A 27,032-nucleotide genomic window follows, 5' to 3' on the forward strand; every position below is an offset into this window, starting at 1 on the left:
TAGTTTACACTACTTTATATACAGTTAGCTAGTTTAGTCCAGTGGTTCCCAACCTAGGGGTCGGGCCCCTCCAAAGGGTCAGCAGATAAATCTGAGGGGTCGTGAGATGATTAATGGGAGAGGAAAGAAGAAAAAACAAAGTTCTGATACACAAATCTGTTTTCAGTTTTTGGACTTTTTCTCTAATCTTTGATTTTTGCTGAAATATTGGATCATTTGAACATTTATTGAAATGAAAGCATGTGAGAAGTTTAGAGGGAAAAATCACTATTTGGTGGAGCTGTTAACAACTCATAGACATGTGAAATGTGACCCCGACTACACACTGCTTTTTGTAAGACGTCAAAAGCCAAAAAGGTTGGAAACCACTGGTTCCATCTTTAACAATGTGTTGTATTTTAAAAGCTTGTTATATTATCCATTGTGTCAAATCTTCATCTGAAAAGTAACTAAAGCTGTTAAATAAATGTAGTGGAGTAGAAAGTACAATATTTCCCTCTGAAATGTAGAAAGTAGCATCACATGGAAATACTCAAGTAAAGTACAAGTACCTCTAAACTGTACTTAAGTACAGTAGTTGAGTAAATATAATTAGTTACTTTCCATCACTGCTGTTTGCTTCTGGATGTGAAGTTCATTCTATTTATATAACTCAGTATTACAAATCACAAACTTGCCTCAGAGGACGAGAGGAACAATACGACATTTGGAGAAGCAAAAACATACCAGAAAACCAAAACTATTATCCACAGATAAAGTGAAATAAAAGTTGTTTTTAATAACATATTTCTTTTGTGAACTTTTGCAATGAGTAAAAAACACAAGAAATAAAACATCTGACATGTATCAAACTTATCAGACAACCTCAACATTGTTAAACTTGTGTGTTGGTGCAACATTACAATGACTTCTTATCATCAAACATGATAAAACGTACTGTGACTGTTTTCTATACATCATCTAAAATTTGACTTTGTTGAATCATTATTCGTGGTATCAAAAAGAAACAACTACTTTTGCCAGAAATAGACAATTTAATATATATATAATCCCCTTCCATATGTGACACATGTACATTTTACCATAATTAAAAAAATGCACTTTTACCAATTTGATACTTATTTTACATAATTACAATTTCTTCTTTTAAATTTTATCCTTTAAATCTGTCAGTATGTGATAAATACAGAAAATCTTTGAATCTTGATTCCTCAGCTGCCTGGTTGAAAGTGTTTTTAGGGAAAATTACAGAGCGAGACAAACTCTCAGAGGCGTGCGTTAAAATCTTTGTTTAGTAAATCCTTTAAAATAAGACGACATCAAGTTTTACTGTTGAAAACTTCCATCACAAACACGCCTCCAGCTCTGTGATTTTCCTGCCACTAATTCTTTGAAAACCACTGAATCCTCCTTTAAAGATTTTAAATGTTGGTTCATGTGAACAGTGTGAATCAGACACATGAATAAAAAAAACACTCCGCAGCGTCGTTTAGTTTCCATTTGGCCTTTTTTTTTTATTCATCAAAACACACATACGTATCTCAGGCTCCATCATCACAGTATTTCTAGTCAAAGTCGGACCTTCCTGTGGTGTCAGCAGGTCCATCTCTACATCGTGTGTACATCAGAGGCAGGCTGGGCCAACAGTTTTAGTTCAAACACAAAAAAAAAAGTCAACAAAAAAAAAAAATAAAAAAAAATAAAAAAAAAAAATAGCAAAGAGTTACAGAGTCATGTAAAGTTTCACCAGCAGATACAGTGTTGAGTCTACAGTCTGTTAACCTAGGCAGCTTCAGCCGGACACGACCAGAAGAAGACAAAGAATCTGAGACTAAAAAAAAAAAAAAAAAAAGGAAGGAGAGGATACAGATTGTAGCTGGAACAAACATCCTCAGAGGGAATGAAACGCCGTCGCCGCCGCTGCCGCCGGTGGAGACGACTCGTCCTAAAAACCCGACGAACTGAAGCGTCACATTCAGACGCTCCAGCTGTACGACGACAGCAGAGCAAGAAAACAAGAGACTAAAAGCAACGTAGAGCTTAAAGCCAAAACTTAACTAGCTCGTGTTTATTCTAAGAAGAACAGGAGGAGGGAACAAAAAAAAAGGTTAAAGGTCACCTGACATGGAAGCGGGGGACCTCCGGTTCACCACGAGGCCCAAAAACTCACCAACAACCAGAGAGACAAACACCCATAACATCTCTGATCAGCTCTGGCTGCCCCCCCCCCCCTCACCTCCCCTCCCCTCCGTCCACTGATTACTGGTCAAAACCCATCAGCCAATCACTGCAGAGCTTGCTCATCATTGGTGGAATGAGTCACAGACTTTTGACAGCAGAGTTTTAGTGTTTAACTGTCTGAAAACTGAATTTTGACACAAAAAAAAGGACAAAAGCAGACAGACAGCTGCTCTACAGTAGTTATTGTTCTTTTTATCAGATGCACCAAACCAGTTTTATTTCAGATTTTTAAAAAGTCTCCCAAAACTGGACACGGACACCACAGAACCAGGAAGTATTCAGATATTCTGAAGGTCTGATGTTTTCCCTCCAAGGTTTTATTACATGAAATAATTCCATGATGAATTTTTTTTTAAAAAAAAAACACACACTAGTGAGGCTAACAGTGGACATTTTATCCTGATGGTGGCGCCGGAGGAAAGGTCAGAGGTCACCAGGAAGAGGATTCTTGATGAAACTGAATGATAGTTGTTGAGCTGTTAAGTGTTGGACGGACACACGGACTGTTCACGTTCACGTTCTCCTCCCGTGTTACTGAAACCTGTCAGAGACTTTATGGACATTTTCTGTTTCTTTAGGTGTGAAAGGTCATAGAGGTCATGTGACCAGCAGCAGCAGCAGCAGACGACAACAAAACTAATTTAAATTATAAATCCTTAAAAACGACACCCGTGGTTACCGGCGGTAACGCAAGACATCAGTTTGACCTTCGTTTTGTTTCCTCGTCGTTACGCGACACGTTCGCACTAATTACATCCAACTTCTAATGAAAACGAACATATAAAAGGTTACTGATGAGTAAATACATGTAAGAGCTTCAGCAGAATGATTGGTAGCGATAAACGGGATGAAAATTGTGTTTGATATGATGAAAATGTTCAGGATTATAACTTTAACTCAAGGGTCCACTTACTCGCTTTTTACTTCAGTTAAGATGATTTTATTGAGCTCATGTTTCTCAGGTCAAGAATGAACTCTGACGCTCAAGTGCCGTCTCTTTTAAAAATGGGGCTAAACTTGGTGAAGGTTTGGAGGAGGTTGGGTGAAGGTTTGGCGGAGGTTGGGTGAAGGTTTGGCGGAGGTTTGGAGGAGGTTTGGCAGAGGTTGGGTGAAGGTTTGGTGGAGGTTTGGCGAGGTGTGAGCGGTGCAGCAGGTGGACGGGTGTGAGGTTAAGCGCCTGAGTTTTTCCCTTAGTGCCTTTTTCTTTTCATATGGGGTTAATGAAAGAGGGACTGGGTGTCCGTCCACCTGCTGACAGTTCAGTTTCAGTCCAAACAAACAAACAAACAAACAGGACAGCAGATCATTTTACTGATGAAAGTGAAGGAAAAAAGGCTGCAAAAATTAGCCGATGGACAGAAGATGAAGAGCTTCCAGCATCTTAAAATGTGACGGCACATCTGATGTTTTGGGGAAACAGTGATTTTGACACATTTTATAAACCGAACGACAAACAGATTAACGAGGAGACGAAGTGTCGCAGCTGCAGCGTGCAAACATTCAACCTGAGGAGAAGCACGACAACAAGCAGCAAACGAAAGGAGAAGGAGAGGAAGAAGAAGAGACAGTCTGCAACGTTTTGACCTTCAAAGTCTTCGTCTGGCAAACTAACAAACATTTTTTGGCTGATGAGGAATTTGAAGGTCAAAATGTTACCTCGTCTAAATGTGCTGAGCTTGTGATAGTCGGTGTGTTTCTGCATGAGTAAACTGTGGTTTCTTTACTAAACATCATAATTCTGAAGCTGAAGCAAGGGAGTATCTGCCTGGGAGGCCGAACTCAGGGCCAAAAACTCAGCTGATTAATGTCTGATAATTATTTCTTATGAAGGTTGGTCCACGTCAGCGTTCGGAGAATCTACCCGCTGAAATGATCTGCTGTCAAGAAAAGAAGCTGCTGAATGTAGAGAAACGCTGTTGGACTGAAATCAACAATATTCACAAAAATGTTTGTTTGCCTTCTGCTGCCTTCCGCTGACTCGACAGTTTTTTATTGACAAGGACTCGTGGGCGGAGCCGGGACCGGTCTGACCACGACGCCAGGTAACAAAACACCTGTCAAACAAAAACAACTGTCTGACCTGAACCTGAACACACCACAAGAAAAACACACGTCTCAAAGTTTAGAGAAGAAAATGTAAACTACGTTTATAGTGGAGCTGCGACAATTAGTCGATTAATCGATTCAATGCCGACGATTATTCGATTGTTTTGAGTCATTTTTTAAGAAAAAGAAAATGTCCAAATTCTCTGGTTCCAGCTTGTTAAATGTGAATATTTCCTGGTTTCTTTAGTCTCTGTGACAGTAAACTGAAGATCTTTGGATTGTGGACTGAACAAGACATTTGAGGACGTCGTCTTGGGTTTTTTTGAACGTTTTCTGACATTTTGTGGACTAAACAACTAAACAATAATGAAAATAATCATTCGTTACAGTTAAATCGAGCTCTACTTTCACTCTCTATGGCTGCATACCAGCTGTACCTACTGATTTTGGCTGAAATGTAGCATGTAAAATGCAACTGGTTCACGCTCCAGTAACATAGCAGGTGGCAGTAATGCACCTCAACGCTCGTTGCCACCCGACATAAAAACAGGAAGAAGAAGAAGAAGAATCTGTGAAACCAGAAACCAGCTAAGCTTGCCTAGCATACTGCTAATCGAATCGATATTACAGTTTCATACTGCATAGTGCTACGAACAGCAGCTGGTTGGTTGTATGTAGTAGGTGGTTCTGAACACAGCGTATGACCCTGTAAGGCTCTGACCTCTGACCCTGGTTGACCTCTGACCTTCCCCTCGCTGTCATCAGGATGTTTAAACACAGAGGAGACGCTCAGGCTACATAAACACAAACATGACTAGAAAAACAGAGAAAAGAGGGAAAAAGTCACAGACCAATAAAAAAAGTTCACTTTTTAAATATTAGCAAGGAGGCTAACCAGTATGTTGTGTTGTTATTAATTTAAGATATTAGTAAAGTTAATTTATTTGTTACTAACAAACTATTTACTAACTTGTCTGCAGGCTAGTTTGCAGGCTAGTTGTTGGTAAGTTCATTACATTGTTTGTGGGCGTGTTAGCAACCCGTTGTTAGGCTAATTACCAACTGTTGTTTGCTAAACGATTTGTTTTTCAAGGGACAAATTAGCAAATTGCTCTTAGCTGATGAGGCTGCTAGTGGTGGGAATATTGACCTAAGTTACTTTTAGGCTAATTAGCAGATGGTTGATGATGTAATGGCATTGTTTGTGGGCTAATTAGCAGCCTGTTGAAAGCCAAAGCAGGATGACGCTAGGCTAATGTCTGATTGTAGGCCAACTAGTGACTGTTGATAGCCAAACGACACGTTAGCAAGCTGTTCGGAGCCTAATTAGCAGGTAGTTTTCAGGTTATTTAGCCAGTTTTACATGGTATGCAGGCTTGTTAGCGACCTGTCGGTAGGCTGATCAGATGGATTTATGGTTTGGCTAATTCCCCGACTGTTTGTGGGATAATCCAGACTGCTGGCAGCTAGATGATCTGGCTGCTGGTAGGCTGATAAAATGACTGTAGCCATAACTGCATGATGGTAGGCTACTGCAAACCGTTAGCCAAGAAGTGACAGTTAATTGTCAGAAGTCTAATTAAAGGACTGACATGGTGAAAACTCCTGGAAGGTTTATCAGACTGCAGGAAGGCTAACTAGCGGCCTATTTGCCTTTTGGTTGGTCAATCACTTAGATCGTTTGTAGGATAATCCTCACCAGATTAGCTTGCTAATTAGCCCCTTGATATTCTGCTAATTAGCAGTATGTTGGTAAACCAATCAGGTTTAAAAGATAGCTACTTCAGATTAGCCAATGATCTGTCAGTCAGAGACTGTTAAGCAGGTTGTTGATTAGCAGGACGCGGCAGCTTAGCTCAGGTTGGCGCTGGGTGGCGAGCGGTGGGCGGAGCGGCGGACCGGACAGGACGGTCCCGCGGGTTCGAGTCTGCTCAGGTGTTGTTAAGGAATGATGCAGGAAGTTTTAGTTAATCTCAGTTAATCTCTTTTTAAAAAAAAAAAAAAACAACAAAATCCTTTAAATCAACTCAGTCCTGTTCATACTGGAATCATCTTCATCATCATCATCATCATCATCATCATCATCAGTCGTCCACATCGGAGGTCTTGATTAGTTTCCTGTCGGCTTCGCTGCTTCCACGGGTTCCACGTTTAGGCTTCATCGCCTTGGAGTACAAGAAGAGGAGGGAGGGAGGGGGAGGGGTATCTTGGGGGAAGGGGGGCGGGGACTGTTGAGGTCATATCAGTCGATTCAGAGATATTAGTCCCTTCTGACCTTCCTGTTCCTGGGAGATCTCCGCAGAACGTCATCCTCCAACTTCTGAGACAAGATGAGAGGAGAGGAGGAAGAGGAGGATGAGGAGGAGAGGAGGAAGAGGAGGAGGAGAAGAGAAGACGCACAAATGTTCATGTGTTTAAAACATTTAAAGTCGTCCTGCTTTAAAGCATCTACGAGTATTTTTACTGTTCAAACGCTGCATGTTAGAGGTGTGATGATGATGATGATGATGAAGGTGGCAGCAGTTATTTTACTGATGTGTGTATCAAAGTCTGATATATCAGAGCTGTGACTCGTCTCCTCACCTCGTCAGCTGTGGCCTCCTTCTCTTCTTCTTCTTCCTCTTCTTCTTCTTCTTCTTCATCTTCTTTCTCTGCAGGGTTTTCCTCTCCGTCGCTCTTCTCTGCAGCTGAAAGAACAGATTTTAAAAAAAAAAAAATCAGTCAGACCAACGGAGACGGACCGCAGGGAAAAAGAGACTTCACTGAAATCTAAAACATGGCAGGAACCTGGACTGCTCTTCTCGGCCTCTTCAGCCTTCTCCTCCTCCTCCTCTTCTTCCTCCTCCTCCGCCTCCTTCACGTCGGGCTGAGGTTCGTCTGTCTTCTTGTACTCCGCCGCCGGCGTCGCTGCGCTCTTCTTCTGCAGAACAAAAACAGGACGACAGTTCAGTTTGACTTCACGAAACACAGAAACGTCTTTTAACGCTTCAAACTCATTAAAAATGAAACCTGCAGGGTCAAAGAAACAAAAAGTCAAACATAAAGACGACACGACGACGTTAATATCTGACAACGAGAAGTTGACTAAATGCTACTGACGCTGTATAGAAAATATGATTTATTGCTTACAGACAGACGGTAACGACTTTATTTAAAGATCTGTTACAACATGTGAAGGTTCAGACGACGGCAGCGTCACGACTCTTTATAATCACGTTAAAACCAGCACGTTTTCTTATTATAATGAGAATAAATACTCGTGTTTGCTGTTAAATCAGATACAGTCTCATATTTCAGCCCTTAAACATTTGAATGAATTGATCAGGGTGGCAACTGATGATTATCTTTATTAATCGATTGATCTTTTAGTCTATAAATAACAGAAAGTGGTGAATCACTGTTTCACAAAGCTTTAAATGTGACTGAAACGTCTTGTTTTGTCCTGAAGTTATCAGTTAAATATTCACATTTAAGAAGCTGAGAACAGAATTTTTGTATTTTTTCTTTAAAAAAAAAAAAAAAGACTCAAAACAAAATAGTTGATTGAGTAATCGATTACTTGACTAATTGTTGCAGCTACTGATCAAATCTTAACTTTCTTTCTTACTCTCTCGCTGAGGAGCCTCGATGGTCATTTCACCCAGAATTCACAGCGTTTCCAGTTCATATCAAGGACAAAAACATTCATATAAAAACTTCTATTAAATTTATGAGACGTTATAAAATCCTGCAGCTTTCCTCCAAATACTTTATTCATTGTTGAAGTTTTGGCCCTCGGAGCCTCGCAGATAAATTAAATCATTTTTTGTGATTCTGGACTGTGTTGAAATTTGTCCTGAACATCCAATAAACCAAATAACAACAACTTACAACATGTATTCATGTAAACAGTTGTTGTTGAATGTTTTGCAGTAATCAAATTAATAAAAATTAAAACATTTTTTACCCGAATGAAGAAACTTCAAATTTTCTTGCAATCAAACTTTTGATTGTGTGAAGAATTAAAATATTTCATCACATCTAGACGTTATTTGCTCCACAGATCTTTATTAAAACACTTTAAAAAGATTCTGACTGTATATTTTCCCCCAAAGAAGGATTATTTTTATTTCCTTGAAACTGAACTAAAAGTGTTAATATTCATTAGATATAAAAAGTTTAAAGATGTTATATTAATCCATCATTTAACCTTTTTTTGAGAATAGCTAGTTCTTCTTCTTCACTGGCTGTAATATAACATTCAGTGGTTTTATTTCTGTGTGTTTGTTGACTTGAAGGTGTTTTTCTTTGAGTTCAGGAAGTCACGGCTTTGTAACGGTTTAGTTTCTTGATCTCGCTCCGTGTGTACGGACAAAACATTCATCTTATTTCCTTTGATCAACTTTTCTGCTCTCATCATCGACTAGTAGCATCGAAAACGATAAAGCCAGTCTGGTCTAATCCCACCTGGAGCAGCTTTACAGCAGATTACTGCAGAATAAAAACTAACGTATCCAGAAATAAAATCAAAGAGCGCAATTAAATTAAATTTCATCAAGAAGCAGTTTGATCATGGAGCCAACTGTCACAACACAGCCTGCACTGATGTTTCAGTTTGATTACATCCATGACATGAACTGGGAGTCCTGGGTGAGCACTGGGAGTCCTGGGTGACTGCGTCTCTATCGGAGGAGGAAGCGACTATAACGCAGCTACTAACCTTTCTGGCTTCTTTGTGATTTAATCCATCATGATTGTAACTATTTAAAATCATCAAATAAACTTCTCCGTTATACGAGACTCTGTATCTCGTTAAGACAAAGATATTTTATATATTTCTGATGAGAAATGTGAGACGGACAGACGACGGCGCAGCAGTGAGTGTTTGACGTCTGTGTTCAGTCTCTCTGCAGGGAGCTGGGACGTCTCGTTCCTCCGTCCTCGTGCTTTCATCTCAAGGATAAAGGCGAGTGAGAGAAGCAAGAGAGTGTCTCCCTCCACATGTTACCGTCTACGCTACAGCACCACAGACACAAACACAGAACGAGCACCTTCAGCACAAAACAACAACAACAACAAGTTGAGGTGTGAAGCTACTCTAACAGCAGCAGCAGCAGCAGTCACCGGGCCTGAGGCGGCGGCGGCGGCGGCGGCGGCGGGGGGGTGGTTCAGGCGTCCAGCTTCGTTAAACTCTTCCTGTAAGCTGGTGAGACTCAACTGACCCTGAGCTGAGTCTGACGACCTCTGTGGACAGTCACACACACGCCACACTGTGACATCAGCTGTGACATCACGCCGTAAGAGGCTCCATGACGCCAACCGCACATGACGGTGACATAGAGAGAAGCTACTCAATAATCTCTATGTATGTGTGTGTGTGTGTGTGTGTGTGTGTGTGTGTGTGTGTGTGTGTGTGTGTGTGTGTGTGTGTGTGTGTGTGTGTGTGTGTGTGTGTGTGTGTGCGTGTGTTACCTTGCCCGTGCAGCAGAAGGCGATGATGAGGACGAGCGGTAAAGCCATGGTGAGGACGTAGACGACCCAGAGCCACGGACGCTCCTCTGCGGCGTTCAGCATCTGAGTGGCCAGACCCGGCTACAAACAACACGACATAAACAAAACACATAAACAAACATATTAACACAGGAACAGACAGTCAGATATTATCCGTAGTTTATATACGGCCTCCTTAAAGACGCTGAACTGACTGTAAACTGTGTAAATAAAGTTATTGAAGTATTTAAACCTGCTTTACATTCAGAGGATTAAGATGTTGAGGTGCAGAAACAGCTGCGTCTCACATCCACACTGCTGCTCGGAGCAGAATTTGGATAAAAGGTCAGAAAAATAACCGGATTTTTTGTCCAACACAAATGTTTTCTTCTTTCTTCACGTTAATCATCTCGGGAGCAGGTTGGGAAACGCTGGACTAGCTGATGAATGCTGATGTCACAACTGAGATTTATATTTCTGAACGTTTCCCACATTATGAAAAGAAAACAAAATCACGACTAATCATCTTAAACCCACGATCACGCAGCTGCAGTAATCTGAGCGTGAAGCAGCAGCAGCGTCAGTGTGAGTCTGGTGATCGGCTCTGATCATCACCGAGGAGACTCTCTTATCACCACGACATCTATTTCTGTCTCACTGAGAGAGACGCTGCTGCTGCCTCCTCTAGAGGATTACATCACCGCCCAGGCTCAAAAAACAAACACGCTCGTAAATCTCACAATGAAAACCTGTGTTAAAAGAAAAGGAGTGTGACGAGCAGTAAAAGCAGAGCGACGCTCGGATCGCTCGTCCTCCAGCTCTGAATAATCTAACAGATAAAATCTCAGCTGCAGCTTTATAACAACAACAACAACAACAACATGTGTCCTGATGTTTTTATTGTGTTTCACAGAGACGATATTGTTCTTTCATACCTGTAAGTCCTGTTTTATTCTGCTGTTGATGATGTGTCAACTACTTTACACTCACTTTGTCTCGGCCTCTCTTATAACAGAGATAATATAACATTTCTCATTTAAAAAAAAAAAAACTGACATGTAATTTTGACCAAAAAATACATAAAATTGTAACTTGTTAAAAAAATATATAGTTAAAAATGATGTCAGATATATCATTTTATATATATATATATCTATATCTATATATATATATATATAGATATAGATATATATAGATATAGATATATATAATGATATATCTGACATCATTTTTAACTATATATTTTTTTAACAAGTTACAATTTTATGTATTTTTTGGTCAAAATTACATGTCAGTTTTTTTTTTCTAAATTTAATGTCATTTTTTTTTTTAAATGAATTTGTGACTTTAGTCTAAATTCAATATGTTTTTTTGATCTAAATTAATTGGTCAAGTTATATTGACTCATGATGACGGAGGAGGATCACACTCACTTTATTTACAAGATAAAAAGGTTTTAAGCCGTCGGGCTTTCATCAGCGTCACAATCACACACAGGTGATTAGCATTAGCACCTGGTAAGATAATCAAATGCATGATAAGCAGTGAGCATCCAGAGAGAAACCAGGGCTGCAGTCTGCTCTCGTCCGACTAAATTCTCATCAGTCGAATAATCTCCGTGTTATTTTCACAAGGAGAAAAGTGCTACATCAACAAACTTCCAGGAGTAATCCATTATTTCCTGCAGCGAGAGGGACAGACTAACAAATTACCTTGAGCTCGCCCAACCTGATGGAGACTGCTGGGTCTAACTGTACTCAACGTTTACTGAGTCAGTGTTTCTCCTGTAATTATAACAACAAGAACCCCCGCCAGGCCACAAAAATATATTTTTAAATGCCAAAAATTACATCAAATATCCGTTCATTCGGAGATCGACAGCGTTTGGGAGTCTCTTTGCAGCGCTGTTCCGGTACGTGAGTCTGTCGTTGCCTGGGAAACCACCGGTCGCGCGGCTCCGTTAAGGAGTATGTTTGCGTAGCGAGCGGGGAAAGAGCGAGGGACGGAGAAGAGACGGTGGATGTGAGGCGGAGCAGAGGAAAAGCTTAGCAGTAAGTTGTCAGTCTGGCAGTAAATGTACAGCACAGACTACAGTGTGTCAGTTAATAAATGCTAAATGCTGGAAAAGTGAAAGAGGTTAGCTCCAAAGTTAGCAACAATAGGTTAGCCTAGCCTGAAGACGCTAAAGAGAGAAACATGTGGCTGCTGAGTTCATCCATCCTCCCCGCCACTAACTGATTAGTTGAAGATTATGTATGATTTCAGTCGACCCAGATGTTCTTTGATTGATTACAGCCCTACAAGAAACCAACTCAATCACGTTATTTTGACTAAATCAAATATGTCAAAATTTTATCATTATTATTATTATCATCATTATTATTTCTAAATTAAATGTCATCTTTTGTTAAAATGTTATAAAATGTAATTTAAGTTTTCCTACATTTGGTCTTGTCTAAATTTAATTTGTCATTCTTTTGTAAAAGTTTAATTTAATCTCAATTATTTTCCTCAAAAATGTAATTAATCGATTTCTTTAGTCTAAACTGTGATGGATCATTTTCTCTGCCTTCATTGAGTCAACCGGCTGCTCTTCCTCCTCCTCCTCAGAAGCTTCATCACCTGCATCCAGGTAATAACCCACCTCAGCGGCGCCCTCTGCTGCCTTCTTCAGCCCCCAGCCGTCGTTGGCCCAGCGGTCGGCGGTGTTGCGGTCGTTGGTGATGAAGAAGTTGTCGAAGAAGATGTCGGAGGTCATGGACCAGAGCTCGAGTCCCACGGCGCTGAAGGCGCTCATCCTGAACGGGTGCAGGTCCTCGAAGAACGCTGGGTTGGCGATCTTCCTCGGCTTCCAGACGCCCTGAGAACACAAAGAGCATCACGCTGACTCGTCTGATCTGCCGCTGTGAGGCGGGACGCCACATCGGCCGATCCAAACCCGTGAGCCTGGACGTTACCTGGTAGTTGGGGTTGTCGATCATCGGTGCCTTCCACTTGCCCTTGTAGTTGGGGTTGTCGATCATCGGACGTTTCCAGGCTCCACAGCCGGGGGCGGTCTCACAGGCGGGGTTAGGGATCTGAGGAGCTTCCCATTCGCCGTCCATGTCCTCGTCCCTGACGAACAGGAAGTGCAGACAGACGGTTATCAGAGGTCGGGTCACTTCTGAAGTTTTATTTATAAGCGAATCAGCCGATAAAGCAGATAACAAAAAACAAATGACAATAAAAACTGTATAATTAAACCTTCCTTTTATCATTTATTGATTTATTTTTAAATCAAATGTATTCATTAATATTGTTATTTAGGAATTCAGCTACTGTAAAGTAGTTTCATCTTTTTTATTTTGAGAAATAATTATAAAAAGGGATTATGACGAATAAATAAAAGAGTATTAAAAGACAATCTGCTGATCAGCGTCTTCAGGCTTTGAAGTGACGGAGGTTGACATGTTGAGTTGCCGTGGTAACTCACCAGTCTTCAGGTTTGACGGCGTCGGGGTCTCCGATGTACTCGGGCTCGTCGTCCAGCCAACCGTCTGGTTTCACGGCGTCTTCATCAGCGATCTGAGCGGGAGCATCCTCATCCCTGCACACACACACACGCACACACACACACGTTTAAATCCACATTACTGCACATGTGCAAAACAAAAACCGACATCGGACAGTTATTCAAATGTTACACAAACACTCGTAACTGCATCACATGCTGTAAACCAAACACTTCCTGTTTCTCATGATGTCATCTTTAATTCAAATCAGCTGATGAAGCTGCAGGTTAAAGATCTCTAGACTCTGTCTCCATGGTAACCGGCGGCGTGTACTGACCAGTCCTCGGGCTTGGCGGCGGCGGGGTCCTGGATCTTGGGCCTCTCGTCCCAGTCCTCCGGCTTCTGGTCGTCGGGGTCCTCGATCTCAGCGGGGGGGTTGACAGGGGGGGTCATGTCTGTCAGCAGGCTGCCGCTGTTCACCACCGTCTGATCCACCAGCACCTCAAAGGTGTTGTCAGGGTTCACCACTGGGGGGCGACGCAGAGGGGGGGGTCACATATACACACCTGGACTGTCAGTCTGTGTACAGGTGTGTGTGTGTGTGTGTGTGTGTGTCTTACAGAGTGTGTACAGGTGTGTGTGTGTGTGTGGGTGTGTGTGTCTTACCCAGTGTGTACAGGTGTGTGTGTGTGTGTCTTACAGAGTGTGTACAGGTGTGTGTGTGTGTGTGGGTGTGTGTGTCTTACCCAGTGTGTACAGGTGTGTGTGTGTGTGTGTCTTACAGAGTGTGTACAAGTGTGTGTGTGTGTGTCTTACAGAGTGTGTACAAGTGTGTGTGTGTGTGTGTGTCTTACAGAGTGTGTACAAGTGTGTGTGTGTGTGTGTGTCTTACAGAGTGTGTACAGGTGTGTGGGTGTGTGTGTGTGTGTGTGTCTTACCCAGTGTGTACAGGTGTGTGTGTGTGTGTGTGTGTGTGTGTGTGTGTCTTACCCAGTGTGTACAGGTGTGTGTGTGTGTGTGTGTGTGTGTCTTACCCAGCGTGTACAGGTGTGTGTGTGTGTGTGTCTTACCCAGCGTGTACAGGTGTGTGTGTGTGTGTGTCTTACCCAGCGTGTACAGGTGTGTGTGTGTGTGTGTGTGTGTGTGTGTGTGTGTGTGTGTGTGTGTCTTACCCAGTGTGTACAGGTGTGTGTGTGTGTGTGTGTGTGTGTGTGTGTGTGTGTGTGTCTTACTCAGCGTGTACAGGTGTGTGTGTGTGTGTGTGTGTGTGTGTGTGTGTGTGTGTGTGTGTGTACAGGTGTGTTTGTGTGTGTGTGTGTGTGTGTGTGTGTCTTACCCAGTGTGTACAGGTGTGTGTGTGTGTGTGTGTCTTACCCAGTGTGTACAGGTGTGTCTTCTTGTCAGTGTAGTACGTCCTCAGGTCGGCGTCGGGTTTCTTGGCGTGTTTCTCTTCGTATTCTCCTGTTTTGGGGTTCTGGTGTCTGAAGATGAAGTGCAGTTTGTACTCTTCTCCACATTTGTCTGGTCCGAACATGATGGTGTACGGAGTTTTATCCACAAACTGGTCCTGCACAATAAACACACACAGTTCAGCTACATTAAACCAAGTAAAAGACTTTTCTAATCCTGCTACAAACTAATATACGGTCAATTCAATTCTTTCCTCACTTTCTCTTGATAAGACTCAGCGTCTCTGAGGAGTCACGTTGGCTTCAGCTGAACTTTGTGTCATTTTGTGGAAAACAGGAAGTGGATTCTGTTCTAATATTTTACAGTGAACGGAAACTTTTCCAACTTCCAACTGCAGTCTACACACTCATGTTAACAGTCAGCAGTTACACTGATATTCACTATAATACACCAGACTGTGCTGCTGATGGACAATCAATAAAACTGCATAAGATGATCAATACACATGAAACACAACATATTTAAAGTTTTTGCATATAAATCTTTACTTTCTCTTTGTTTTGGCAGCAGTGTTGAAAAACTGAAATATGTGTCAGTGCACAACCTCATTGTGTCAGTTGGCTGTTGTCATGGCAACTCAACAGTCAAGTAAATATTTTATTGTGTATAACCACTAAATGTTTAGGAATACAAAGTCAGTTTAGGGTCATTTACAGCTTTAGTCAAGTCATCACAATGTAACAGCAACCTGTAGACACGTGTGTGTGTGTGTGTGTGTGTGTGTGTGTGTGTGTGTGTGTGTGTGTGTGTGTGTGTGTGAGATCAGACTCACCAGGTCGAGGTCGGGAGTCTGAGTCAGCAGCTTGACGTAGGCGCCGCCACAGTCGATACCTGACTGGAAGTTCACCTCGTACCTGAAGACAGAACGATGAGGATGATGAAGAAGAAGCTTGACAGATAAACACAGTGCAGGTTGATCTTCTACAGTTTTAAGTAAGTGTTGCATGTTTGTGTGTTTAGTGTGTGTGTGTTTAGTGTGTTTGTTTAGTGTGTGTTTGTTTAGTGTGTGTGTGTGTGTTTAGTGTGTTTGTTTAGTGTGTGTTTGTTTAGTGTGTGTGTGTGTGTGTTTAGTGTGTGTGTTTACTTACTGGATGATGAGCGGTTTGGTGTCAAAGGTGAAAGGTCGCAGCATCTGACCGGAGATGGCGTGATGTTTAGCTCTGGACTTCAGAACGAGACCTTTATCACCGGGCAGCTTACTGTCCTTCATCTCTTCCACCTCCCATTTACCTGTCAACAAACAAACAAACAAACAAACAAACAAACATCATTTACCCGTCGTCAACAATAAACAACATCATGTTCGTGTGCAGACGGGAGGGTTTATCCTCTGTAGGACATCATGTTGACGTACAGACGTGTTTACTGTAGACATGAACATACATGTTCTAACAGACGCTTCTGTACGTACCGTCATACTTGGCGATCTCTTCATCGGCGTCGTCCTTCTTGGCGCTCGACATCACCCACCTGAAACCAACAGGTGGATCGTTTAGTCAGAAACACACCTGGACAAAGACTCCTCAGCGTCTGGCTCACAGGTTAGGTTAACGTTTATTAAAGTCAGTTTTCCTCCCAAATGTGTGGGAGAGTGAAAACAGCCAACAAAACCCTAAAAAAATCTTTTTTTCAGTAGACATTTTGATAAATTAACCTCATATTTGAAACCTTAACAGTTAATCTCTCACTACATGTGCTGACTTACGGAGTCTGGAAGGTGTCTTGGAGAATAAAACAAATAGTTGATGCTGTTGACTCAGCATCAGCTTGTTATCTTCATGCTATCAGTGTTGCGTGAACCCTTCACACTCTCACTACGGATCACTGGTGTTTATTTTGATCTTGGACTTCAGCTGTTGTTAAAAGCTGAAGCATAAACACAGCTCGGTTTTATCTGTGGGATCTTTTAAATATAGTGTTTTACAGGATATGTTTATGGGTTGTTTCACTGTAAAAAAAAAAAAAAACTTTGATGATGCTGCAGATTTTTTCATCCGGTTTATTAACACTGAGCTGATATTAAATCATGAGCACAGATTTGTTTTTATTTTATCTACATCGTCTCCTTACTGTCATTTTAACAGACGTAGAACAAAAATAAAACAGCTGTGAGGTTGGCTGCTGGTTGGTTTGAAATGCATGATGGGATACTTGACACCAGCTCCCAGAGAGTAAAACCTGGAGTATTATGGAGCGTTTGTGCCTAAATGTGGTACTATATACTCAAGCTGTGACTGATGATTTAGCGAGAAACAAACACAGGAGAGAGACTGAGAAAGGTCTCTTGTCTGAGTAACATGTGCTCACCCTTCAAGTGTCCCCCTGTCGAAACTCTCAGCGAAGAAATGTTCCCCCATCGGCTCTGGAGCCTTGTAGGTCACCTGGACACAGAGACGGAGAGAGAGAACAGAGTCAGAGACAGAACAAACATTTACTTGTTTGTGCAGATTAAACTGCTGCTGCTGCTGATGAAGCTGAATCAGCTTTACACGCAGATGCACTACAAGAGATCATCATTCATCATCCTTGTTGTTTTCTTTATATGCAAATAGATTAAAAGAAGTTCCTAATTAACTTCCACGCTGAATCTGCAAACACAGATGCAGGTGGCAGGTGTGTATCTGTGTCTTGTTCCTCGAGCTTATGCACAAATAAATAAAACAACTAAACTCTGCTTCTGTTAACCCCCGACAGTCTTTATTCATCTCTTCACAGTGGACACATCATTACAGAAAACATTTCAGGTGTGTCATTTGCAGTCAAACTGGTGTTTACTGGTAATAAGCAGACTTCAGTGATCAGACTATAATGATAGAGAACACAGCACAGTCAGCACAAACAGGTCAGATCTATTCTCTCCAAACCCATTATTCCCAGTTTAGAAACTTCTACTAGATTCTAACCTTCACGTCGACTTTTAAATGACTGTGTGGACACGCTGCGGATGTTACACTGAAAGCACATTTGAAGGAGATCTTTTAATATCCAGTATGAACAGGAGGAATGACTCTTTCACCTGTCTGCTGCTGCTCACTTCAGGCAGAAAGCATATTAGTATAGCTGAGGATGATGAGGCATATTCCTCTTTTCTGTCTACAATCTGAATCATAAATAAAAACCATCAAATTAAAGCTGCAAGCAGCGTTGGTCGGGACCTCGCTCTCTGGCCCGTCGGGATCAGATCATTTTGCTTTTTAAAAATGAGGGATATTTCTTACAAGTGTGGTGTGCTTTTATTTTGAAAGTTTGACTGACATGTGTACTGTCAGGTGTGTAGAGACAATAAGTGACTGCAGCTGGACACAGAAAAATACTCATATATTTGAATGGAGAGTGTGAGCGAACCCACACCTTTTTGAACATTTCCTGCTTCCACATAGTTTTAGATACAAACTTCGTTTGAACTTTAAATGAGTCACGAGACTTTGACCTACAAATCTTGAATTTACATGTTTTTTCTATCTTTTATTGTTTTTGAGATATTAGAGTGTGAGTTTTAAAGTCTTTTCTTGCTCCTCCTGTGATTTTATAATGAGTGTGTATTGCGGAATGTTTCACAGCACTGAGGGAGTGACATCACCAGGAGCAGTTGGAGAGGAGGATTTTAGAGTACGCTTCTTGTGAAATCTCCTCATAAATCCCATGACTTTGGTCAAATCTGACATTAAAAATCATATTTTAGTAGGAAATTTCATGGCGAATCCATTGATACAGATTTGAAAGTGGTCAGACTTATAGTTTAGACGTCAGAAGCCTCTGTTTGACACAAAGTTCATGCCTCCCCATTGTTTTACATTGTAAGGGTGATGTGGCACTGCAACTTTCAGGGCTTATTAAATACAAACTGTTTGAGTTATTACAAAGTTTTTAACAACTTTCTTTCAGCACAGTGTCATAAGTCATCTATTAAAGCTTGAAGCCGATACCATTAACGCCCACGGAGGAAGTAGCGTTTGTTCGGGGGCCAAATTGGGGAAAAGTCTTATTTTGAAAGGCTGATTGCAGACTTCCTGTTGGATTTAGGTCAGGGGTGTCAGTGTATGATTTGTAGGTCTTGATGAGACGAATAATTGAGTTTTGGTTTGATCTCTCTACGACATTCCTACGGGCCGTGGCAGCCATTTTAGTTACATAGGTGGTGCTAGAGAGCACATTTTGGCACTTTGGGGGTTAATTTTTTACATTTTATCAACTTTTTCACCAGACCTGCTGTGCGTGCAAAATTTGGTGAGTTTTTGAGCATGTTTAGGGGGGTCAAATTAAGGGTTTAAGTGGCATAATAATAAAGAAACAAACAAACAAACAAAAAACAATAGTGTCCTCGCCCTCAGGCCCTTTGGGCTCGGTCCCTAATTATTATTTAGAATGTATTTAAGGTTTGAGTGAGTTGTGTTTAAGACTTTGAAGGTTGAGTTCTTATCAGGTTTACAGTGTGAATGCAGGTCAGTGGATCAGCAGGTCAGTTCACTGCTCCCTTATCAAACTCACTTCCTGTTTCAGCTGATTAATGAGTAACACACACACACACACACACACACACACACACACACACACACACACACACACACACACACACACACACACACACACTTCCTGGGAAAACTGTCACACCCTCCTCATGGACCCAATAAACCATCCAGAGAGCTCTGTTACTCATTCACATCCATACCAGTGTTTATTCATGTGCAGGTGAGTAGGTATATTTCTTACTTTAGGTGTGGGAGGAGTCTTGGGAGCAGGCGGAGCTTCGTCCTGCATGTCCCCGTCCAGTTCCTCGTCGTCGTCGACTCCGGCTACATCCAGATCCAGCTCGTCCTCCACGTCCACATCGTCACCCAGGACGTCCTCCACCAGGTCCTCGGCCTGACAGACAGGAGTCAAACTGAGGCAGAGGAGGCCCGCTGCCAGAAGAACACTAAACCACACCCTCTGATCCATAGTCTGCAGGAAGAAGAGGAGAGCAAACGCCCGTTACAGCCGCTTCCCATTAACATCAGCCAGCACAGGGTGGTTCAACTGGTTTTTACAAGAAACCATCTTTACTGTAAAGCTGCAACTTCACATTATTTTCATTACAAATTAGATTTTCTTGTTATTATTATTACTTATTTATACCAAAATACAGACAAAGATTAAAGGATGCAGGTTTGTTTTTGGGCTTTTGAACAGAACAGTGATCAGAACATTTATAATCAACAGATTAATCAATAACGAGAATAGATCATCAGACCAGTTCACTGTTTGTTGTAGTTTTAAATCTCAACACCTGCAGTTCATCAAACAGGAAAGACTGGTGGGTGTTTGGTGTCGGACGTGAACCTCCGTCACTAAAAACACACTCAGCAGGTAGTTAACCTGCGTCTCCCCGGCGTCCATTCATCGCCATGGTGACCAACCGACACCCTCAGCTCCATTAAGCTTAATGAGATTACACCCCGCGGGATTACTGCAGCACCCCACGACACACACACACACACACACACACACACACACACACACACACACACACACACACACACACACACACACACACACACACACACACACACACACACACACACACACACACACACACACACACACACACACACGAGTCTGCAGTGGTTCATTACACACCTGTAACGACATGATAATCAATAACGTTGCTCTACCAACTGCAAAACCTGTCAAGAGCAGTTTGTTTATAAAAAATAAACTGTAGTTAAGAAAAGTTGAATTTTACTGATTTTTGGACCTTTTTTCTCTCACAGGCAACAACATTATTACAATGATTATTGCAACGATCAATCCATTAGTCAACAGACAGAAAATCCCTACTGTTTTGATAATTGATCCATCTTTTTAGTCATATTTTCTAAGCAAAAAATGTTCAAATTTGCTGGTTTCTGCTTCTCAAAAGTGATTTAATGTTTTTTTTGTCATAAATGACGGTAAACTGAATCTTTGGGGTCTGAACTTTTAGAGGATTAAATGTTTAAATATGAGTTTTAGGGGTGAAACTAACTAATATTTCATTATTGATTCATCTGCCTGTTGTTTCCTCGATAAATCTTTTGGTCCATTAATGTCAGAAAATGTTCATTCCGATAGTTAAAGGTGAAATCTAGTTTTGCAGTTCAACTCAAGATATTCGGTTTATGATGATATAATACAGAGATGCAGAAAATCCTCACAAACATGAAGAAACATCAACTGATCAGCCAAACTATCACAGCCCTGAATACAGATCATTTATGACATATGAAAGCATCAAACAGTCACACTCGAGAACCCGAAATTTTTTGTATTTTTGCTGGAAAATGATTTGTTAATCATCAAAATAATTGCCATTAATTTTCTGACTATTGATCAACTAATGACTTGAGCTGTGAAGTCGTCTGCCTGCAGCCTCTCACGCAGCAGACCGCCAGGCTAATCAGATTAACCTGCAGCAGGATTAGCATGCTGGCTAACAGCCTGGCAGCGCGGTACGACCACCGGCGCTAGCTGTTAGCTGTTAGCTTAGCATCAAAGCCGCCTGGCCGGCGCCCACATGGCGTTTGAAGGAATTAACTGCAGACACAGTTTTATATTTCCTTCAACAACATGCACGAGCACATTTTATTTCTATAGCACATAACGCAAAGAGTCAGAACATTTACAATCATACAATAAAAAGATAAAAATACAATAAAATAGGATAAAGTTGAATTAAAATATGATAAAATAGGTGTTAGGAGAAAGCTTTAAGTGTGAGTCTCTCTAACTCTATGACAGCAAAAGGAAACTAGTTTGGTACTTTATTTGACTTTTTTGAAATTTTGTATGTTGATATTCTATTCTGGGCTGTTTTGACTTAAATCCTCAGTAATGAATGAATAAATCAGTCTGAGGATAAAGTGTCGTCATGTCAGCTGACAGAAAGTCAGATATTTCTTTTTGAATGTTCAAAAATAAAAATGAAATTTCCTCTTTCAACTCATCGATCTCCTGAGTGTGAAGAGTATTTATTTATTTATTTATTTATGGTATTAAACGACAGGATGAGAGAAAAACTTGACATCCAGAAGATAAGAACATCTACAGACTGGAAGGAGGAATAAGACAGCGAGCCGTAAACTCAAACCTCTCAGTGATGCATCGCCGCTGCAGCTTCCTGCTGCCTGAGGTAATAAGCTTTTAGAAGGTCTGTGATTGGCTGCATGAAACGACAGGCTCCTGCTAATCAGTCCAGTGAAACCAGCTGAAGTTGCTGTTATACATCCAGACTGACAGCAGCATCGGGCCTGGAGTCGCTCCGCAGCCTGTTAATCTGATATTAGGACCCGCTGAGCCTGCAGGACATCTGCTGCTCTGATTCACTCTCTGATATCTCTACTGGTCTCTACTGGTTTCTAACTGGGTTTCAGAAAAAAAAAGCAGAAAAGCTTTTGGAGGAATAACTTAACTGAATGAAATCTGCATCACTGAGGGCGGAAAACTGTCTAAAAGCAAATGATTTCCTGACCCAAATCATGTTTTAATCTCTATAATTTACTTTACGGCCATAAAAATAATCAAATATCACCATAGCTGCTTCTACAAGATATTCACATAAAAAAGTTGGAGAAACCATAATGAGATCAATGTCATGAAAAATCTGATTAAAAAGGAAATTCTAGTGAGAAGCTTCCTGCGTTAAACAGTGAAATCAGCCTTTAACAGAGCAGCCGGCAGGTTACTGTTTAAACACAGAAACAACAATCAGCTTCTCTTCCTGTGTGAAGAATAGAAAAACACTGAATAACTGATCCGTCACTCATCTGAGACACAGACTCACATCAGCTCCTGCATTTATTGCTCAACCGTCTGTTAATATATCTCCAACGATGTGTTGAAATATTCACCTTTCTTCATGCTTTTTATGCTCTGCAGAGTTTAGAAAACTGTAGCGCCGCGACTAATGATTATTTTCATTTCCTGTCGATTATTTTCTGGATTATAAAAAGTCAGAAATGAGTGAAATTTGCCCTTTTTGTCCAACCAAAAGTCTAAAACTAAAAAGATATTCAGTTTCAGACATCTTTTCTGTGTTGTTGCAGCTCTACCTGCAATAAACAATCAGGACACAATTCTTAATAATTACTGACATTTTTAATTGTCGTAATGTTTTTCAATATTCATCTTCAATGTGTTTCTGATCCTATGATGAACATTAACAGTGTCCAGGATGAAGAATTTGTCACAATGAGTAAATGTGGGGAAAAATTTTCTTAAAATTAATTTTCAGCACAAAAATGATTAAATGTGGTAGAAAAAAAAAAACTTGTTGTTTCTGATTCAATAGAAACTAAAACTGATTCAATTCAGGACAATCATGGAAACAAGTGATAAAACTGATTTGAATTTTATTAAATATATGTTTGTAAATTTTGTGGAGAAAAAACCTGCAGATCAACGTTTTACGTCTTTTCTAACTGGCAGCGATGTGACTCCAGACTGGTGGGTTTAAATTCATTATTAACAACTTTACGATTAAATTTATAGTAATTATAAAAATCGGCAGTGCGCTGCCATCTAGTGTTTCTACTCTGCTGCTCACTTTGTCTCAGACACAACATTTTAATCTCAAAGCCAGTTATAAGCTGGTTTCTGTCTTACTGGTTTCAGATCAGAGCGGCGCTGGTCCGACACTCGACCTGAACACCGGCCGGTCGAACCAGTCGGGCTGCTTCACCTGACAGACTGGATCCCAGCATGAGATCATAGATAGACTCGTTTTATTAAACATAAAGCTCGTTCTCTCAGGTTTGAACTTTGGCCAAATTAACTGCAACTTATAGAAAACATTAAAACACAAGATTCCAGTAAAGATTCCAGTAAAGATTCCAGTAAAGATTCCAGTAAAACCATCATATATAAAAGTGTCTCATCTTCACCGTACAGCTGATTAAATGAAGGGAAATTAATTAATTAATGTCAGTAAAGCTGCTTCCAGCTTATTTGCTGTTTATATACACAAGTACAAATTAAAGACATGTTGGGTTTAAGTGTAACCTGGTTCCTCTTCATTCACCGCCCAAATATCAACATTTGTTTATTTGTTTATTTATTTACATCCTAATCAGCTGCTCACTAGTCTTCCTGACGTCCTTCAGTTTGATCATGTAAATCAAAAGTAAAAAAAATATTATACGTATGAACATAAATACATGTACTTCCATATAAAAACAGGTAATTTAATTAACTACAGCTGCAGTAATTAATTGATTAGTTGACGACAACTGTTTTGATAATCGATTTGAGTCATTTTTAATAAAAGAAACATTGATTCCAGCTTCTTGACTGAATATTTTCTGGTTTCTTTAGTCGTCTATATGAACATCTTCAAACTGATCAACATTCATCAATATTTTCTGACATTTTAGAGACCAAACAGCTGATCAGTTTATTAGATCAGATGAATCGATAATGAAAATAATCGTTAGTTGCAGCTTTATAACAAATTAAAATAAGGTTCAGTACTAGTTTGTTATATAATCAGCAGCATGAACTCTGCAGTCGACATACAATGTAGATAAAATATAATTCCATATTTTAATCTGTAAACTGTATAAACTCTATCAGACAGAATCATCATCATCAGGAATCTCTTTCTGATGAATTCTGTTAAATTATTCCTCTGACTGGCCGCCTTGTACACACCAGTTTAAAGTGTTAGTTCTGGTTGTAAATACTGATTCTTCTACATGATCTCAGAATAAAAAAATGAAGTGAAACTAAAAGCATCATTTTGAGGTCTGGGAAGCTGTGATGGACATTTGGCCTTACATCAAAAATAAAAAACAAGTATTTATTGTTTCACTTTGCTTTTTCAGCCGTTTAATCTTATTTTCCATTTCACTGATGTGTCTTCATTCTTCATTTTGCTGTTCTGACTCCTTCAGCAAAACTAATTCCTTTGTGAATAAAGTCTGATTCAGAGACGCTGAGAGTCAGCCGTCAGAGAAACAACCAACTATTGATTTATAGTTAAAGTTAAAAGGCATTAAGAGGAAAAAAGGGTCTTGATCTGCTGTCAGAGATGTTATTTAGGTGTCATAACAGAATAATCTGGTACTCACTGCCTTTAAACTTAGTATCAGATGTTCAATATAAGTTTCACTTCTTCACTTCAGAGTTAAAACTGTTTATTTAAACATTAAAATAATGTTTCATTTATTCTGTTTGTGTTTCTTTCATTGAACTATAGTTGTAAAGGCTGAGGCTCTCCATCTAAACAGGAAATATTCTACCTGATTTGTGGATTTTTTAAATGCTCGATCGATTAGTCGACTACAGAAAATAAACCGCCAGATTAAATGATTAGTCATTTGGTCCATAAACGACCAAAGTCCACGATGACGTCATCAAATATCTTGTTTTGATCACAACTCATAGATATTCAGTTTACTGTCATAGAGACTAGAGTATGAAATTATTCACATGTGAGAAGCTGGAATCAAAGAAATTTAACATTTTTCCTTAAAAATGACTCAAAACAATTAATCAGTTATAGCTGGAGATTAATTCAATAATTGGCAACTAATTGATAAATCGACTAATCGTTTCAGCTTCAGCAGATTAAATTTAATCCTCAGTTGTAGTCCTTTTGAATACACATCATGACAAATGTCAGCCTGACATATTTGGTATTTTTTTCAACTTTATGATCTCGACAACAGTTTTACATAAAGTTATCTGTGTTTTAACCATGTTGAACTACATAAATGTGTATTGATTGAGCATCTAGTGACTGATAGGATTGATGAATGATTCCTGACAGTTTTATTCAGTACTGACCTCTGAAACAGTCAGTCATTCTCACTGCCTTCTCATAACATTTCAACAGTTTTTTATGTCCTTTATCAGCTCGATAAATCTGATCTGATAGATCTGTGACAACCCCCACGTAACTAACACGGATATTTCAGCTAGCTGTGCTGCGATGCTGCTTACGAAACAAGTGTAGGAGCTAATTTAGCCTCAAATTCTCATTCAAAACACAACCAGAGTTTCATTCATACGAACTAAAACTGCTATATTGGAATATACGTAGCTGAATATTTCATGTTTGACTAAATTAAATGTTAGTAAAGGCCAAAAGAGCAGGCTAACTGGCTAGCTGAGTTCACCTGTGGTTAATTAGCCTTAGTTAGCCACTCAGCCCAATGCTAACAGCATGCTGGAGACACGGAGCTTCATGTTTAACGGCTAAAAACGGACGCTATCTAAATAATTAGCACACACACAGCTCAAATAGACCACCGTTAGTCAGAAAATAGTACAATTCGGCTGCGTTGCCCTTTAATAAGTGACATTTATCGGTCTCTTTACTCACCTCCGGCTCTCCGATGTGACCGCCTGGGAACTGCTGAGGAGGGTCACGTGGGATTATTGGAGGGCACAAACTGCCGTCGCCTGTCGCTGATTGGCCAGGCGGAGCGAGTATTTGACGTTTCCTGTCAACTGTCAGGAGCTGATTGGTCGGAGAGAAATCTCGGTCGAGGCGGAGACGGAGTGGACAGTGCCCGCCCCCCCCGGAGCTGAACCTCGTGGACAGCGATGATTGGCGGAGCGGTCAGTGGACGTGAGCGCTGATTGGCTGGAGTGCGGCTGATGAAAAGGACTCCTTGGATGAGCCCGCAACTGGTTTTATTCCAGTACAGTAGCTGTAATCAGTCATAGTATACTGCTTCATATACTGACTATGTTAGAGTTATAAAGACAGATTAGACATTGATATTATCCTCGTGGTTTTGTGAATGTCACGTGTGTAAAATTACATTTACTCAAGTTCTGTACAATTTTGAGGTACTTGTACTTTACTTGAGTATTTTTATGTGATGCTACTTTATACTTCCACTCTACTACATTTCAGAGGGAAATATTCTACTTTCTACTCCACTACATTCATTTGACAGCTTTAGTGATTTTTCCCTCTAAACTTCTCACATGGTTTCATTTCAATAAATGTTCAAATTATTCAATATTTCACCAAAAATCAAAGATTAGAGAAAAAGCTCAAAAACTGAAAACAAATTTGTGTATTTTTCATGCAGGACTTTACTTGCTATAAAGTATTTTTTTACATTTCTCTATTTTTTTTGTTAAGTAAAGGATCTGAATACTTCTTCCACATCTGCTCATTGTAGACATGGAGAATAACATGTTTTTAAGCACTGGCACTTCACTTTGGTATTTGCATTGTTGATGATTTATCTTTTTTACTCCACTACATCTCAGCTGAACACACTGTACTTTATGCTTCACAACATTTATGATAACTGTTACTTATTGGCTTTTGCACTTTAAAAG

The 27,032-nt window shown here is 40.3% G+C and overlaps 1 protein-coding gene and 1 long non-coding RNA gene across 3 annotated transcripts; one reads left to right on the forward strand and one right to left on the reverse strand.

Moving 5' to 3' along the window:
• Positions 1-798: 798 nt before the first annotated feature.
• On the forward strand, positions 799-3,752 carry LOC121901555. Its single transcript, XR_006097295.1, has 2 exons — positions 799-3,333; positions 3,377-3,752. It is a non-coding gene; the product is annotated as an uncharacterized LOC121901555 (long non-coding RNA).
• An 840-nt stretch (positions 3,753-4,592) lies between these two features.
• On the reverse strand, positions 4,593-26,212 carry canx (calnexin). Of its 2 annotated transcripts, none has more exons than XM_042418382.1 (15): positions 26,056-26,212; positions 19,428-19,658; positions 17,025-17,098; positions 16,129-16,187; positions 15,806-15,947; positions 15,490-15,571; positions 14,622-14,814; positions 13,585-13,774; positions 13,229-13,342; positions 12,714-12,870; positions 12,401-12,616; positions 9,739-9,858; positions 7,075-7,207; positions 6,871-6,974; positions 4,593-6,607 (listed from the first exon to the last, which is right to left on the reverse strand). In XM_042418382.1, exons 2-15 carry the CDS (start codon positions 19,653-19,655, stop codon positions 6,548-6,550), a joined length of 1,872 nt encoding a protein of 623 aa, XP_042274316.1. In that variant the 5' UTR covers positions 19,656-19,658; positions 26,056-26,212; the 3' UTR covers positions 4,593-6,547. The 2 variants fall into 2 exon arrangements, with proteins under 2 accessions (XP_042274316.1, XP_042274315.1); XM_042418381.1 differs by having other exon boundaries at positions 4,593-6,604; positions 26,056-26,159.
• Between the last annotated feature and the right edge of the window lie 820 nt (positions 26,213-27,032).

Source organism: Thunnus maccoyii, chromosome 8 (assembly GCF_910596095.1).
Source record: "Thunnus maccoyii chromosome 8, fThuMac1.1, whole genome shotgun sequence".
NCBI lineage: Eukaryota > Metazoa > Chordata > Actinopteri > Scombriformes > Scombridae > Thunnus > Thunnus maccoyii.